We start from the raw sequence: 17,409 nt of genomic DNA, 5'->3' as shown, positions 1-17,409 counted from the left end.
ACCATCTAATCTAAATCATTCTATCTGACTATCTAATATGGCTTTTGGCATGATGAGCTTATGATACTCAGCAAAGATTTTGTGGCTGATCACAGAAGATGCTCTCTTACTTCTCAGCGAAAGGAAAGTGAAATGGTTCCAACAAGTTGTGCTTTAAAAACATTTAATTTCAGTTTGTGAGGATGTTTTTCAAGATACCGAACCACTCCACTTCCTTCAGAGGTTCAGGTAATATAGTAGAGCCACCCAAATTGTGTACAAGCCTCATATGGACCTGTGATTTATTGAGCTTTTGCACAAATAAGCCTGAAGTAGGATTACCAGCCCTTAGGTGGAGCAGAAGAGCTCCCTGATTTGAAAGTGTTCTCCAGACAAGTAAAATTGCTTTTCCTGGGGCATATGGCAGCTTCCAAGGTGAAATTCATGGCACTGTAGATTCAGATACCTTTATTAGCATAAGATTTGATATACATAAAACAAAATGATGTATGCAATCAATGTACCAAAAATCAAATAAAGAGATAAAGAGATAAAGAGATGAAGAGATAAAGAGATAGATAAAATATATATTGGATAAATATTGTATTGTTCATATTTGTACCATATTGTGTTAATTATGCTTTGTAATGGCCCTTGTCCCTATAGAATAAATGTTTTTGTATCATATTGAGTGATTTGTAAGTGTTCTCCAGACAAGTAAAATTGGTTTCCCCGAGATATATGGAAGCTTTGAAGGTGAAATTCATGGCATTGTATTTCACTAAGGTCATGTGTGTCCACAAACTATACTGTCTCCAGGCTTTACCTTAAATCTACTGCCTCAGGAGGTGGTGAGCTCCCTTTCACTGTAGCCTTCAAGCAGTGGTAAGACAGATACTTGTCTTGGATGCTTTAGGCTGATCGTACATTGAACAGGGGTTGAACTAAGTGGCCTGCATGGCCCCTTCCAAGTCTAGAATTGTAAATCTGCAGGAATAACCCAACCCAGTGTTGGCTACCATATTATGAAAGTAAAAATTATCTTCTTCTAATGCCTCAGGTGGTGGTGAGCTCCCCTTCACTAGGTTTCTAAATATGTAGGAATTTTCCAGTCAACAAGAATTTCCCAACCCACAATGGGCTACCGTATTTTGAAAGTGAAAATAATCTTATATTCTTGTCACTTTCTTCTCCTTATTAATTGATCTCTGGTGTTTAGCTCTGGCCTCAGAACAATGATGTAGCATTTAGGGGTAAAGATACAACCCAGTAAGCCAGCACTGGAGGCCAATATGGAAAAGATCTCCACAGCCACCATGAATTTCCCTTTGGTGCTCAAGTAGGTTGGAAGAAAGGACAACCAAACACTGCAAAAGACCAACATGCTGAAGGTGAGAAACTTGGCTTCATTGAAACTGTCTGGTAAGTTCCTAGCAAAGAAAGCCACAGTGAAGCTGGCAGTGGCCAGGAAGCCCATATAGCCCAAGACACAGTAAAACATGGTAGCAGAGCCCTCGTTACACTGCAGTATGATTTCCCCAGTAGTTGAATGCATGTCCATGTCATGGAAGGGAGGGGAAGTGCTTAGCCAAAGAGTGCAAATTCCTGCTTGGATGAAGGAGCAGAAAATGACCACAGAAGTTGCCATTCGCTTTCCAAACCATCTCCTTATCCTGGATCTTGGTTTGGTAGCCATGAAGGCCAAAACAACAGTGATGGTTTTGGCCAACACACTGGACAGGGCCACAGAGAAGACAATGCCAAAAGCAGTTTGTCGGAGAAGGCAGGTCACTTGGGAAGGTCTTCCAATGAAGAGCAAGGAGCAGAGAAAGCAGAGAAGAAGGGAGATGAGGAGAACGTAGGTGAGGCTCCGATTGTTGGCTTTGACGATGGGAGTCTCCTGGTGCTTTATGAAAATCCCAAGCACCAAAGCTGTGATCACAGAGAAAGACATAGACAACAAAGCTAAGGCAATTCCTAATATTTCTTTGTAGGACAGGAAACTGAAGACTTTGGGGATGCATTGATCTAGCTTGATATTGGCATGCTGATCTTGTGGACATTTAATACAATCGACCATATCTGAAAAAGAAGATTGATATTTCATGGTGATTATAGAATGGCAATATGTAACATATATATAACATCAAAGAGAACTTTGATCAAGTAACAATGATCAGTTAAGTATCCTAGTCGCTATTTGAATATATGTGTAATATAGGCATTATGTTTGCAAAACTTCTTCCACTGATATGAAGAATTAACATGTTTAATTTAGGATTTATATGTTTCAGCTTCTGAGAAAAATCACAGATGGCATGATCTCACCTAGAAGTGACCACCTGCAATCTTCAAGGGAAGTCACACCATCTCTTGATATAGGAGACTTTCTAGAGAGGAGATTGGGAGGATATATCACAGTCTCACCAACAGCACTCTCTTTGTGCAAGCTACACAAAACATTCGTCTTTTAGGATTTAAGTTCTCATGTACCAAAGATGAAAATCCACGTGTTGCCCCTTTCCATCCCTGTATATACAATCTGGAAGCACACATCCAAATATAGGGCAAGGGCTTCAGGGTATAAACTGGCTGTTTGGAGTATTATGATCAGCACAGCTATGCAACTTTGGGAAAGAGGAAAAGATAAATATCTTCGGTTATAACATGCCCATGACCCAGGGCACTTCTTAATTTTTGAAAAAACAATACAATCTCATTGTTCAAGGAGGAGAAAGTGGGGCTGACTGACATTCCCATTCCTTCAATATCACAGAGCTATACAACTTCTCATTAAACCCATTTTGTGGAACAGACTCTAATGAAGGATATCATGTGTTATGCTTCCTACCTTCATCCTGTGAAATGGTTCCTTCTGGACACGGAGCACAATCATAGCAGCAGAACTTCTCCCCTTCCTTCTTTTCCTTGCTATAGCCAGGAGGACAACGTTCATTGCAGAGAGAAAGGGGCACCACCTGGCCATAATACAAAAGGGTCATTAGTAACATGTGCATCGACCCTCTTTACGATCCTAACCACCATCTCAAGTCATACCTCTTAACCTCAAAAAGCCTCTGTCCTAAAACGGAAAAGTCAATGGTACCCAGAGACAAGTATACCAAAGTCTGATGGAAAGAAATAAGCAGCAGAAACAACAATCTTTTCACCTGAGAAAAATTTATGTGTTTATAACTACCAAGAGGGCCTTGATCTAATAAATTGGAATTCAATTGACAGGACTAAAACGTGTAAGTTCTTCTACACTTCATGCACTCAAGAATCTGCCCCTTTGTCTTACCTGGTTAAAGGTTCTGTGCCACACAATCTGATCGTCATGAAGGGTCACCTCTTTGCCTGGAGGAGCCTGAGGATCCAGCCTTCCCACTTTCACTCTTGCAAAAGAGCCATTTGGGAATGTTACCCAGTTTGTAATGTCAAAACCAACATTCAGTTCTCCATTTTCATCAAAACACACAGTGTCTCCAGCACTGTTGTTGAACTTGATGCTCCTTAGAAAATGATGCAGCTACCAGAGTACAAAATAGTCACAGAGAGGTACAACTGGTCACAACCATGCCTAGAGTTTTTTTTTTTACCCTGCCCCCAGTCTGGTGGAATGCCCTTTGAAGTGAAATCCGGACTCATAATGTCCCGTAATGCCTGTAAGACAGAGGTTTCCTACCAGGGTTTTGGTTGAGGCCATCTAGTGGACACTTGAGAGCCCATCCAATTAACTGAAATCCATCCTACATGGATTACCTTCCTGGTAATATCCGACTTAGACAGGGGAGGTGATTTTACAAATAATTTTAATAATTAAGGTAAAGGTATCCCCTGTGCAAGCATTGGGTCATGCCTGATCCTTGGGGCGATGCCCTCTAGCGTTTTCATGGCAGACTCAATACGGGGTGGTTTGGCAGTGCCTTCCCCAGTCATTACCGTTTCCCCCCCAGCAAGTTGGGTACTCATTTTACCAACCTCAGGAGGAAGGAAGGCTGAGTCAACCTTGAGCCGGCTGCTGGGATTGAACTCCCAGCCTCATGGTCAGACAGCTTCAGACAGCATTTCTGCTGCTTTACCACTCTGCGCCACAAGAGGCTCTTAATTTTAATAATTATTTTTGTTTGAACTCTTTTAAGTTTTAGAGGCCAAATTTTAAATAATTTTTGAATAATATAATAATAATAGTAGAATCGTAGTAATGTACTTAGCAATTTCACTTAAGTCACAAACAATGACCATTTACCTGATTTGGTTGACATGTACTAGCCAGAATAATCTATTTATACTTGCCCACCTTTGCTGCTGCTGCTGCTGCTCCTCCTATTTTTCCTCCTCCTCCTAGTACTACTACTTTACTAGTAGTACATGTCAACCAAATCAGGTAAATGGTCATTGTCTGTGACTTGAGTGAAATTGCTAAGATCATTGGGTTACAATGGTAACTCAGTGATGATCAGACAATTTCAACCAAAAGATTTGGCCTTTTCAGAATTGGATTTGAATCCTCCCCAAGGATTTTGTCTCCTATCTTGGATGTGTAACTGGATTAAGCCTTAGAAGTCCGTAGTTCATCGTTAACTTTCTCAATTTTGATGAACTCTCCAGGTGTGATCCTGCCTGTTGAGGGTTCACTTGGCCATGATTGTCTAGTCTTTGCTTTTTGCAGGTTATCTGGATATAGTGGCCAGATATTTCCTCTAGTCTCCAAAAGCTAATGGGACACTAGACATAGAGGATAAGAGGGATCTGCATTGGCTTTGATTGAAGTAGAATACAATGGGCTGTTTTTTCTTGCTTATAAACCCCCCAGTTAACTAAGATCAGGTTATCCAAACAATAGATTACCAAACACCTGAACATGATATTCCATCAACCTGACCCAGCCTTCCTACCTTGGCTCTTTAATAGATTCCAATCTTTTAGAAAGTAGCTAAAGAGACACTCCTTGTATCAATCTCTCAGCTAAAAGCTGTTCCTGATGGGCTGTTTTAATGCTTTTCTCCTGCACAATGAAGAAAAGCTTTCTTTGGCCAGTGCTGAATAATTATTCAGGTTCAAGGTTTTCAGGCATATTGATATGTTGACTATTTTTTTGCTCTTTATCATTCATGTAGACTCTCTTTCTATGTTACTATATGTTTACAAGGTATGTATTAGGAAAATCATTTCAAATGGACATGAAGAAATACGCAAAGATAAATAATTTAATTATAATCAAGTGAAGAATTAGCAATTTGCCTTGGAAATGTAACACAAAATCAGAGTCCAATAGCACCTTAAAGAACAACAAAAATGTAGTCAGATGGAACTTTCGAGTGCATGCACAATTCCTCCGACAAAATGGAATAAGGATCATAATAATACAGACAAGACAAAAAGAAATTAGTGGCAATTTAGTAAACTGTGCAGTGACATCCAAATGATGCCATATGATCACTGTTGCTAAAAAAGGGAATCAGTCCTTTCGGTTCAGTAGAAGTTAAAAAAAAAAAGAAAGAAAAAAAGAGAAAAAAAAGTCTGAAGGATAGTAATTAATGGCAGACACTTTCCCAATTGTGGAAAGACATAATTGAAAGAGACTAGTTGCTTGCCTTATCTATTTTTAATTATTTCTTTCCTCAATTCGGACAGTGTCTGTCACAATTACTAACCTTGACACTTTTATTTCCCCAATGTTTTTGTGAAGATTTTCAGCACTCAGAAGTTATGCGTTCGATAAATCAACATTGATCCTGAAGATGCTACTGAACCCGAATGTGCTTCTGGTATTCAGACCAAGGTAGCAGTCCACTTGAATCTGTTTGAAATGCAATTACCTGCCATGGTTGCACGTCACATATCTCTGGAATCTTCCCTTCTTCCCTTCTTCTGCATTTAAATATGGATACATAGATGGCATGCAAGGAATGTGCTACAGCATAGACAGCATTGTAGACATTATAGCTGTGGCCAGTCATACTCATCTCAAACAAAATGTCTGGAATAGAATCTAGCTTCTCCGCACCAGTGCACATTTCCTTGTTGTCCCCTTGAACAGTGGAGAGTTTCAGGGAGCAACTGAATGCTTGCTCCCAGAAGTCCTGGATAAAACCATCTCCTTTTGCCCAGGAAGGACTTACGGACTGCAAGAATCTGTTGAATCCTGGTGGCTGACTGGAGTGAACTGTAAAGGATAGTGCACCATGGAAGGTTTCTATATCCCACACTCTTTGGACAGACACTGATGCAAAGTCCCAGTGGCATGTCACTATCCATACCTTATGCACGGGAGGAAATGAAAAGAAGGGCATTACAAGCAACACTATTCTCAAACTTATCATGGATGAGTCTTCTCCATATACAAACCACACATTAGCTTTGTTGTCAAAATAAGCAGCAAAAAACTCTTCGTGCCTTGAAAAATCATCCCCATCATGTGCAACATATTTCTGTGATGGTAACCTTGCAATGAAGTCAACACAGATGCCATTCTCAGAGAGCATTGGCACCAAGACCTCCACGAACCTGTCTCCATTGTCATCTTCCTGAGCAAAGAGTGCAATCCAAGTCCATCTGAAGTGGTGAAAGAGGCGGATGACCCCCATATATTGAGTGGCTTCACTGGGGACCATCTGATACATGGAAGGAAGCAGCAACTGGTTTCCTTGCACTCGGGAAAATGATCCGTAAATGAGCTAGGGAAAAATATATACAAACTTTGTTCAGAAATAATGAAATATACTATTGAAACATATGTCAAAGCAGTGGAACTTCCATAGCTCTGAACGGATGGCCTACCTGTGGTATTTTATAAATGCTGAGTGTGGTGCCAATATGGGCAGATATTAGTGAAGTCAGCCCTCCAATGACTGCAATGAGAGTGTTCAGTGCCCCACACTTGAAATTGGGGAGAAACTGGTGCTGTGAAGAAAGAAAGCTCAAGGTAGCTTTATAGGTCATCTTTGCATCGAAGTAGCTATTGAAGATACGAAAGCCCAAAGTGATGTTTGGTAAGAGGTTGGGGTCCCCATTGATCTCCTTTAGGGCAAAAACTAAGGCCAAGTTGTGCTGGTAATTCTTTGACACTGATCTACGAGGAGAATTATAGATGAGGTTGAAAGCCTTCTTGACCTTCATACTCCCTACCTCTCATTGCCCTGCATTACTGTACCCTGATATATCCTGCCTCTGTAGGTTATTTTTACACTGTCACAACAGAAACCGTCCCCATCTTGCTCTTAATATAGATACACCTATTAATATAGTGTTCTGATTGCCTCTTTTTGCTTCTCTGACCCCACAGTGATTTCAGCTTTTTCACTGGCTTCAGGTCCATCTCTAAAATCCTCCTATTCTGTGAATATTTAGACATGGCCTTTGAAATTAATACAAAGCCAAAGAAGAAGAGGAGGAGGAGGAGGAGTTGGCTCTTATATGCCCCTTCTCCATACCCGAAGGAGGTTCAAAGCGGCTTTCAGTCGCCTTCCCATTCCTCTCCCCACAACAGACACCCTGTGGAGTGGGTGAGACTGAGAGAGCAGTGATATCACTGCCCGGTCAGAACAGTTTTATCAGTGCTGTAGTGAGCCCAAGGTCACCCAGCTGGTTGCATGTGGGGGAGCGCAGAATCGAACCTGGCATACCAGATTAGAAGTCCGCACTCCTAACCACTACACCAAACTGGCTCTCTCTCTTTATAACAGATATGTTCAAACTCTTGTCGGCTTCTTTGGTGCTACTTTGATGAAATCTAAGCCTACACATTGATAGCGGAATAAAGAAAATACATGAAGAGTTTGAAAGTGTGACTTACAAAGGTTCAGAAATGAATAAATTGGTGGGCTCTTCGGTAAATGACGGGATGCTGTATAAATACATGACTTGAGAAACAATCTCACCCACAATCAGGTCACCTGGCTGATAAAATGCATGCGGAATTGGGAGAAGATCAACTGCTGTGGTGCACTGCATGGGATATTTCTTGCACGTCACATGGCACAGCAGTAAAAGCAGCAGCAACTTCCGTGAGAACATCTTTTCCTTAATTTTCTCCCTGGCTTATCAGTACCAGTTTTGTTCTGATTTTTCCTGGATCAGTAGATGTATGTACAACTTTGTGGGAGTTCATTTAACCTATTTGGAACTACGAACAGAAAGTTCAGGTAGTGGTTGCTTGTCTCTGTCCCTTGTATTTCATGACTTTGTACAATAGGATTGCCATTCTCTCTCCTGTTCTCATCTCTTTGTCCAGACTGACACTAAAACAGCTGTATCCCAATTCCACAGCTGAAACCGATTCTCTTTCTAAAATGTAAATTGGAAAGCAAACCTTTCGTGGTGTAAGCAGCAGATGAGTTGATGAAGGCCAGATTGTTGCAAAGTGTTTCTACTCGCTCTTCCAAAATTGCAGAATATGCCACAGTCGGGGGGTAGACTGCCATGGTCCTTTTCCCCCAAAATGAAGTGGATGTGAAAGGCAGAGGAGGAGAGAAAAGAGATCAGATGCTCAATCCCCCTTGTGTCTTCACTCAGTCTCAACTAGTTTCTTCTGCACTTCAGCTTCCAGCTCACATGGCTTTTGGTCCTGGAGATGCCATGCCTCTGAACCTTTTGAAGGGTTAACATTTGTGAGGCCATCAGCCTAAGACAGGGTTGGTAGATAGTGTAGTTAAGCTGCACAAACACCTGAGAACCCCCCTGAGTTTTCAAGAACAGAGGTGTTGTCACAATGTAAATTGATATGTATGCCTGCAATTGTAATAATTGAAGGGAAAATCTGTGATGATATCAAGCCCATTCATTGTGGCTTGTTTAGGCAGCTTCTGGTTCTTCTGAGATCCCCAAGTGACCCTTGGTCAGGAATTGTAAATGAAGCAAGCCCTGGTAGGGATCAAAGCCAATGTCTGACAATGGAAAACTGAACTTCTGTGTTGAACTTGAGATATGACTTTACCAGAGGCGAAACTTTCAGTGATGATGCCGCTACATCCTATGATGTCATTTTCTGCATAATGCATAAAATAAGGTATAACAATTAAGCCCTAAACTATTGGTTTTGCATGCAGAGTGAAGGGTTGTCACCCCTCTATGGTCTGTAAGTATGCAAGTTTATATCTGTCCCCTGTAGCAGGCATATATGATAAGAAATCCAAATTTTGAAAAATCATCATTGACAATCAATTAATCCATCAGTCAAACTTTATTACACTCGTTCAGACCAAGTTATATTAATTTGATACATAAGAGATCAAAAGAATATGGTAATTTAATGTAATACAATTTAAAACTGACCATAAAATGGAGTTTAAAACTATGCTACTTTACAGCATCGGATTTTTATGGTGGCAGCACAAATCTTAGCCAGCTGAGTTGTCACCTGGGGAGACTCATCACTTTGCAGCCTCTTTGCTCGATCTACGTCATGATGTTCTGGCAACTTTTTAAGGAGTGGTTCAGTCGAGTTGCTACAAATGTCGACATAAGCAGGGCAGTGGAACAATATATGCTCTAAAGAGACATCTTGCTTCACAATGAACCAATGGAAAACCACAGAAAAGCCAGAAGTGATGTCACGTTGTCATTAGCAGCCATGACCAATGACACCATCCAACCAGTCGCCCTCTGTTAAAATGCTTGTGAGTTTTAAAACCATAATGATTCTTATAGCTGGAATGTTTTTATCTTTTATAATATTTTAATTACCAATGATTCTTTTATCTTGTTAATGCCAGATGTTTTTATGTACCTTGTAATTTGACTACTGGTCTAGTACCGTAAAAACAAAATCTTGACTTGACTTGACTTCCCTGGGGCATATGGAAGCTCCCAAGGGCCCATTATGCACGGCCGCCGAAACGGCGATTTCGGGTCACATGGAAAACGCGGAGGGGGAAGACGCGATGCACACCGGTTATGCACGGGGCGGGGCGCGATGGCGGCAAAACCCAGAGTAACCAATTATGCATGTGGCGATCCGGGCGCCACTTCTGGTTGCGCCTCGGTCACCCGGAAGCTGCGCTTTCTTCACGAACGTGGCTTTTTCGGCAGCATGCACCGAAGCTGCGGCCGGTTGCAGCCAGCTCCATGCGTTATCAGTGATTTTAGTCGCCGCCATTCCATCCCAAATGTGTGCTATCCCCCCCCCCCGTGCATAATGGGTCAAGGTGAAATTCATGGCAGTGTAGATTTAGATACCTTTATTGGCATAAGATTTGATATACATAAAACAAAATTATGTATGCAATTGATGTACCAAAAATCAAATAAATAAATAAAGAGATAAAGAGATAAGGAGATAGATAAAATATATATTGGAGAAATATTGCGTTATTCAAATTTGTACTATATTGTTTTAATTATGCTTTGTAATGGCCCTTCGCTATATAGAATAAATGTTTCGTATCGTATTGAGTGATTTGTAAGTCTTCTCCAGACAAGTAAAATTGGTTTCCATGGGGGATATGGAAGCTTTGATGGTGAAATTCATGGCATTGTATTTCACTAAGGTCATGTGTGTCCCTTAGATCTACTGCCTCAGGAGGTGGTGAGCTCTATTTCACTGTAGCCTTCAAGCAGTGGTAAGACAGATAGTTGTCTTGGAAGGTTTAGGCTGATCGTAGATTGAACAGGGGGTGAACTGAGTAGCCTGTATGGCCCCTTCCAAGTCTAGAATTGTAAATCTGCAGGAATAACCCAACCCAGTGTTGGCTACCGTATTATGAAAGTAAAAATTGTCTTCTATTCTTGTCACTTTCTTCTCCTTATTAATTGATCTCTGGTGTTTAGCTCGGGCCTCAGAACAATGATATAGCATTTAGGGGTAAAGATACAACCTAGTAAGCCAGCACTGGAGGCCAATATGGAAAAGATCTCCACAGCCACCATGAATTTCCCTTTGGTGCTCAGGTAGGTTGGAAGAAAGGACACCCAAACACTGCAAAAGACCAACATGCTGAAGGTGAGGAACTTGGCTTCATTGAAACTGTCTGGTAACTTCCTAGCAAAGAAAGCCATGGTGAAGCTGGCACTAGCCAGGAAGCCCATATAGCCCAAAACATAGTAAAACATGGCCACAGAGCCCTCATTACACTGCAGGATGATTTCCCCAGTAGCTGAATGCATGTCCACATCGTGGAATGGAGGGGAAGTACTTAGCCAAATGGTGCAAATGCCTGCTTGGATGAAGGAGCAGAAAAGGACCACAGAAGTTGCCATTCGCTTTCCAAACCATCTCCTTATCCTGGATCCTGGTTTGGTAGCCATGAAGGCCAAAACAACAGTGATGGTTTTGGCCAACACACTGGACAGGGCCACAGAGAAGACAATGCCAAAAGCAGTTTGTCGGAGAAGGCAGGTCAGTTGGGAAGGTCTTCCAATGAAGAGCAAGGAGCAGAGGAAGCAGAGAAGAAGGGAGATGAGGAGAATGTAGGTGAGGCTCCGATTGTTGGCTTTCACGATGGGAGTCTCCTGGTGCTTGATGAAAATCCCAAGCACCAAAGCTGTGATCACAGAGAAAGACATAGACAACAAAGCTAAGGCAATTCCTAATATTTCTTTGTAGGACAGGAAACTGAAGACTTTGGGGATGCATTGATCTTGCTTGATATTGGCATGCTGATCTTGTGGACACTTAATACAAGCAACCATATCTGAAAAAGAAGATTGATGTTTCATGAATTCGATCAGTGATTATAGAATGGCAATATGTAACATATATATAACATATATATAACATCAAAGAGAACTCTTTGATCAAGTAACAACGATCAGTTAAGGATCCTAGTCGCTATTTGAATATACGTGTAATATAGGCATTATGTTTGCAGAACTACTTCCTCTGATGACATGAAGTATTAAGATTTATAATTTAGGATTTATATTTGTTTGTTTCTGATAAAAATCACAGATGGCATGATGTCACATAGAAGTGACCACCTGCAATCTTCAAGGAAAGTCACACAATTTCTTGAGATAGGAGACTTTCTAGAGAGGAGATTGGGAGGATATATCACAGTCTCACCAACAGCACTCTCTTTGTGCAAGCTACACAAAACATTCGTCTTTTAGGATTTAAGTTCTCATGTACCAAAGATGAAAATCCACGTGTTGCCCCTTTCTACCCCTGTATATACAGTGTGAAAGCACACATCCAAATATAGAGCAAAAGCTTCACGGTATGAACTGGCTGTTTGGAGTCTTATGATCAGCACAGCTATGCAACTTTGGGAAAGAGGAAAAGATCAATATCTTCGGTTATAACATGCCCATGACCCAGAGCACTTCTTAATTTTTGAATTTTTAAAAAAATCTTATTGTTCAAGGAGGAGAAAGTGTGGCTGACTGGCATTCCCATTCCTTCAATATCACAGAGCTATACAACTTCTCATTAAACCCATTTTGTGGAACAGAATCTTATGAAGGATATCTCCATCTGTTATGCTTCCTACCCTCATCCTGTGCAATGGTTCCTTCTGGACATGGAGCACAATCATAGCAGCAGAAATTCTCCCCTTCCTTCTTTTCCTTACTATAGCCAGGAGGACAATGTTCATTGCAGACAGAAAGGGGCACCACCTGGCCATAATACAAAAGCATCATTAGTAACATGTGCATCGACCCTTTTTACGATCTTTACCAGCATCTCAAGTCATACCTCTTAACCTCAAAAAGCCTCTGTCCTCACACATAAAAGTCAATTGTTCCCGAGATAAGTATACCGAAGTGTGATGCAAAGAAATAAGCAGCGGAAAGAACAATCTTTTCACCAGAGAAAAATTTGTGTGTTTATAACTACCTAGAGCCTCTTGTGGCGCAGAGTGGTAAGGCAGCCGTCTGAAAGCTTTGCCCATGAGGCTGGGAGTTCAATCCCAGCAGCCGGCTCAAGGTTGACTCAGCCTTCCATCCTTCCGAGGTCGGTAAAATGAGTACCCAGCTTGCTGGGGGGTAAACGGTAATGACTGGGGAAGGCACTGGCAAACCACCCTGTATTGAGTCTGCCATGAAAACACTAGAGGGCGTCACCCCAAGGGTCAGACATGACTCGGTGCTTGCACAGGGGATACCTTTACCTTTAACTACCTAGAGGGCCTTGATCTAATACATTGGAATTGAATTGACAGGCCTAAATTGTGTAGGTTCTTCTACACTTCATCCACTCAAGAATCTGCCCCTTTGTCTTACCTGGTTAAAGGTTCTGTGCCACACAATCTGATCTTCATTAAGGGTCAGCTCATTGCCTGGAGGAGCGTGAGGATCCAGCCTTCCCACTTTCACTCTTGCAAACGAGCCATTGGGGAATGTTACCCAGTTTGTAACGTCAAAACCAATGTTCAGTTCTCCATTTTCATCAAAACACACACTGTCTCCAGCACTGTTGTTGAACTTGATGCTCCTTAGAAAATGATGCAGCTACCAGAGTACAAAATGGTCACAGAGAAGTACAACTGGTCACAACCATGCCTAGAGTTTTTTTTTTTTTTACCCTGCCCCCAGTCTGGTGGAATGCCCTTTGAAGTGAAATCAGGACCCATAATGTCCCGTAATGCATGTAAGACAGAGGTTTCCTACCAGGGTTTTGGTTGAGGCCAGCTAATGAACACTTGAGAGCCCATCCAATTAATTGAAATCCATCCTACATGGATTACCTGACTGGTAATATCCGATTTAGAAAGGGCAGGTGATTTGACAAATAATTTTAATAATTAAGGTAAAGGTATCCCCTGTGCAAGCACTGAGTTATGTCTGACCCTTGGGGTTATGACCTCTAGAATTTTCATGGCAGACTCAATACGGGCTGGTTTTCCAGTGCCTTGACCAGTTATTACCCTTTACCCCTCAGGAAGCTGGATACTCATTTTACCAACCTCAGAAAGATGGAAGGCTGAGTCAACCTTGAGCCAGCTGCTGGGATTGAACTCTCAGCCTCATGGGCAGAGTTTCAAACAGCATGTCTGCTGCTTTACCACTCTGCGCCACAAGAGGCTCTTAATTTTAGAGGCCAGATTTTAAATAATTTTTGAAGAATATAATAATAATAGTAGTATAGTAGTAGTAGTACTAGGAGGAGGAGGAAGAGTAGGAGCAGCAAAGGTTGGCAAGTATAAATAGATTATTCTGGCTAGTACAAGTCAACCAAATAAAGTAAAGGGTCATTGTCTGTGACTTGAGTGAAATTGAGGGGAAGCTAAGATCATTGAATGTCATTAAAAACGGTTTTCAATCTATGGATTACAATGGTAATTCAGTGATGATGAGACAATTTCAACCCAAAGATTTGGCATTTTCAGAATTGGATTTGAATCCTCCCCAAGGATTTTGTCTCCTATCTTGGATGTGTAACTGGATTAAGCCTTAGAAGTCTGTAATTCATCATTCTCTTTCTCAATTTTGATGAATTCTCCAGGTGTGATCCTGCCTGTTGAGGGTTCACTTGGTCATGATTGTCTAGACTTTGATTTTTTGCAGGTTGGCTTAGATATATTGGCCAGATATTTCCTCTGCTCTCCAAAAGCTAATGGGACACTAGACATAGAGGATAAGAGGGCTCTGCATTGGCTGACTTTGATTGAAGTAGAATACAAAGGGCTGTTTTTCTTACCTATAAAGCCCCCAGTTAACTAAGATCAGGTTATCCAAACAATAGATTACCAATCACCTGTACATGATATTCCATCAACCTCACCCAACCTTCCTACCTTGGCTCTTTAAAAGAGTAATGGCCTGAATGTGGCCTGATCTCCAAGCCCTCAATGGAAGACTGAAGGGGGGGGGGGTGACCCAGTTATTGGTTCTTTTCTCCTGTAGCACAAGGCTCTGGCATTCCAGTGAAGAGAAACAGTCTTGGGAAAATGTTTCCAATCTTTTAGAAAGTACCTAAAGACACAATTGTTGTCCCACTCTCTAAGTTAAAAGCTGGTCCTGATGGGCTGTTTTTAATGCATTTATCCTGCACAATGAAGAAAAGCTTTCTTTGGATTCAATACTGATGTTTTAATGATTGCAGGAATTTGATTTTACTATTGAATAAGTATGCAGCTTTAACAGTTGGCCAGCGCTGAATAATTATTCATGTTCAATGTTTTCAGGCATATTGATATGTTGATTATTTTTTTGCTTTTTATCATTCTTGTAGACTCTCTTTCTATGTTACTATATGTTTACTAGGTATGTATTAGGAAAATCATTTCAAATGGACATGAAGAAATACTCAAAGAGAAATAATTAAATTATAATCAAGTGAAGAAATAGCAATTTGCCTTGGAAATGTAATACAAAATCAGAGTCCAATAGCACCTTAAAGACCAAAAAAAATGTAGTCAGATGGAACTTTTGAGTGCATGCACAATTCCTCAGACAAAATAGAATAAGGATCATAATAATACAGACAAGACAAAAAGAAATTAGTGGCAATTTAGTAAACTGTGCAGTGACATCCACATTATCCAATATGATCACTTTTTGCTAAAAAAGGGAATCAGTCTTTTCGGTTCAGCAGGAGTTAAAAAACGTTGGCGGAAGAGTTGGAGAAAAAGTGTGAAAGATAGTAATTAATGGCAAACACTTTCCCAATTGTGGAAAGAAATAATTGAAAGAGACTAGTTGCTTGCCTTATCTATTTTTAATTATTTCTTTCCTCAATTCGGACAGTGTCTGTCACAGTTACTAACCTTGACACTTTTATTTCCCCAATGTTTTTTTTTTTGAAGATTTTCAGGACTCAAAACTTATGTGTTGAATAAATCAACTTTGATCTTAAAGATGCTACTGTACCCTAATTTTCTTCTGGTATTGAGACCAAGATAGCAGTCCACTTGAATCTGTTTGAAACGCAATCTTTGGGAAGCAATTACCTGCCATGGTTGCACGTCACATATCTCTGGAATCTTCCCTTCTTCCCTTCTTCTGCATTTAAATATGGATTCATAGATGGCATGCAAAGAATGTGCTACAGCATAGACAGCATTGTAGACATTATAGCTGTGGCCAGTCATACTCATCTCAAACAAAATGTCTGGAATAGAATCTAGCTTCTCCGCTCCAGTGCACATTTCCTTGTTGTCCCCTTGAACAGTAGAGAGTTTCAGGGCACAGCTGAATGCTTGCTCCCAGAAGTCCTGGATAAAACCATCTCCTTTTGCCCAGGAAGGACTTACGGACTGCAGGAATCTGTTGAATCCTGGTGGCTGACTGGAGTGAACTGTAAAGGATAGAGCACCATGGAAGGTTTCTATATCCCACACTCTTTGGACAGACACTGATGCAAAGTCCCAGTGGCATGTCACTATCCATACCTTATGCACTGGAGGAAATGAAAGGAAGGGAATTACAAGCAATACCATTCTCAAACTTAACATGGAAGAGTCTTCTCCATATACAAACCACACATTAGCTTTGTTGTCAAAATAAGCAGCAAAAAACTCTTTGTGCCTTGAAAAGTCATCCCCATCATGTGCAACATATTTCTGTGATGGTAACCTTGCAATGAAGTCAACACAGATGTCATTTTCAGAGAGCATTGGCACCAAGACCTCCACGAATCTGTCTCCATTGTCATCTTCCTGAGCAAAGAGTGCAATCCAAGTCCATCTGAAGTGGTGAAAGAGGCGGATGACCCCCATATATTGAGTTGCTTCACTGGGGACCATCTGATACATAGAAGGAAGCATCAATTGCTCTCGGGAAAATGATCCGTAGATGAGCTAAGGAAAAATATGTACAAACTTTGTTTAGAAAGGATGAAATATACTATTGAAACATATGTCAAAGCAGTGGAATTTCCATAGCTCTGAATAGATGGCCTACCTGTGGGATTTTATAAATGCTGAGTGTGGTGCCAATATGGGCAGATATTAGGGAAGTCAGCCCTCCAGTAACTGCAATGAGAGTGTTCAATGCCCCACACTTGAAATTTGGGAGAAACTGGTGCTGTGAAGAAAGAAAGCTCAAGGTAGCTTTATAGGTCATCTTTGCATCGAAGTAGCTATTGAAGATACGAAAGCCCAAAGTGATGTTTGGTAAGAGGTTGGGGTCCCCATTGATCTCCTTTAGGGCAAAAACTAAGGCCAAGTTGTGCTGGTAATTCTTTGACACTGATCTACGATGGGAATTATAGATGAGGTTGAAAGCCTTCTTGACCTTCATACTCCCTACCTCTCATTGCCCTGCATTACTGTACCCTGATATATCGTGCCTCTGTAGGTTATTTTTACACTGTCACAACAGGAACCATCCCCATCTTGCTCTTAATATAGATACACCTATTAAGATAGTGTTCTGATTGCCTCTCTTTGCTTCTCTGACCTCCAGAGTGATTTCAGCTTATTCACTGGCTGCAGATCCATCTCTAAAATCCTCTTATTCTGTGAATATTTAGACATGGCCTTTCAAATTAATACAAAGCCAAATCCAGATAATCTATATAGAAACTCATCCTTTCCAATTAATACA

At 41.0% G+C, this 17,409-nt stretch overlaps 2 protein-coding genes across 2 annotated transcripts; both read right to left on the bottom strand.

Moving 5' to 3' along the window:
• Positions 1-1,159: 1,159 nt before the first annotated feature.
• On the bottom strand, positions 1,160-7,101 carry LOC143825191 (vomeronasal type-2 receptor 26-like). The gene is made up of 5 exons (XM_077313215.1): positions 6,763-7,101; positions 5,802-6,659; positions 3,281-3,508; positions 2,831-2,957; positions 1,160-2,061 (listed from the first exon to the last, which is right to left on the bottom strand). The coding sequence occupies exons 1-5, from the start codon at positions 7,099-7,101 to the stop codon at positions 1,160-1,162; spliced, it is 2,454 nt and encodes an 817-aa protein (XP_077169330.1).
• A 3,417-nt stretch (positions 7,102-10,518) lies between these two features.
• On the bottom strand, positions 10,519-17,103 carry LOC143825190 (vomeronasal type-2 receptor 26-like). Its single transcript, XM_077313214.1, has 5 exons — positions 16,765-17,103; positions 15,813-16,661; positions 13,144-13,371; positions 12,411-12,537; positions 10,519-11,612 (listed from the first exon to the last, which is right to left on the bottom strand). The coding sequence occupies exons 1-5, from the start codon at positions 17,101-17,103 to the stop codon at positions 10,711-10,713; spliced, it is 2,445 nt and encodes an 814-aa protein (XP_077169329.1). The 3' UTR covers positions 10,519-10,710.
• Between the last annotated feature and the right edge of the window lie 306 nt (positions 17,104-17,409).

Source organism: Paroedura picta, chromosome 16 (genome assembly GCF_049243985.1).
Source record: "Paroedura picta isolate Pp20150507F chromosome 16, Ppicta_v3.0, whole genome shotgun sequence".
Taxonomy (NCBI): Eukaryota; Metazoa; Chordata; class Lepidosauria; order Squamata; family Gekkonidae; genus Paroedura; species Paroedura picta.
Note: the sequence above shows the minus strand (reverse complement) of the source record. Positions and strands in the feature narration are given on the sequence as shown.

Excerpts from the sequence above, each read along its gene's own strand:
- LOC143825190 (XM_077313214.1), bottom strand. The coding sequence starts at position 17,103 with ATGAAGGTCAAGAAGGCTTTCAACCTCATCTATAATTCCCATCGTAGA. Across the intron at positions 13,372-15,812 it reads GTGACGTGCAACCATGGCAG|CTGCATCATTTTCTAAGGAG; the intron begins GTAATTGCTTCC and ends GTACTCTGGTAG. Across the intron at positions 12,538-13,143 it reads GGCACAGAACCTTTAACCAG|GTGGTGCCCCTTTCTGTCTG; the intron begins GTAAGACAAAGG and ends TATTATGGCCAG.
- LOC143825191 (XM_077313215.1), bottom strand. The coding sequence starts at position 7,101 with ATGAAGGTCAAGAAGGCTTTCAACCTCATCTATAATTCTCCTCGTAGA. Across the intron at positions 6,660-6,762 it reads GCATTTATAAAATACCACAG|CTCATTTACGGATCATTTTC; the intron begins GTAGGCCATCCG and ends ATTTTTCCCTAG. Across the intron at positions 3,509-5,801 it reads GTGACGTGCAACCATGGCAG|CTGCATCATTTTCTAAGGAG; the intron begins GTAATTGCATTT and ends GTACTCTGGTAG.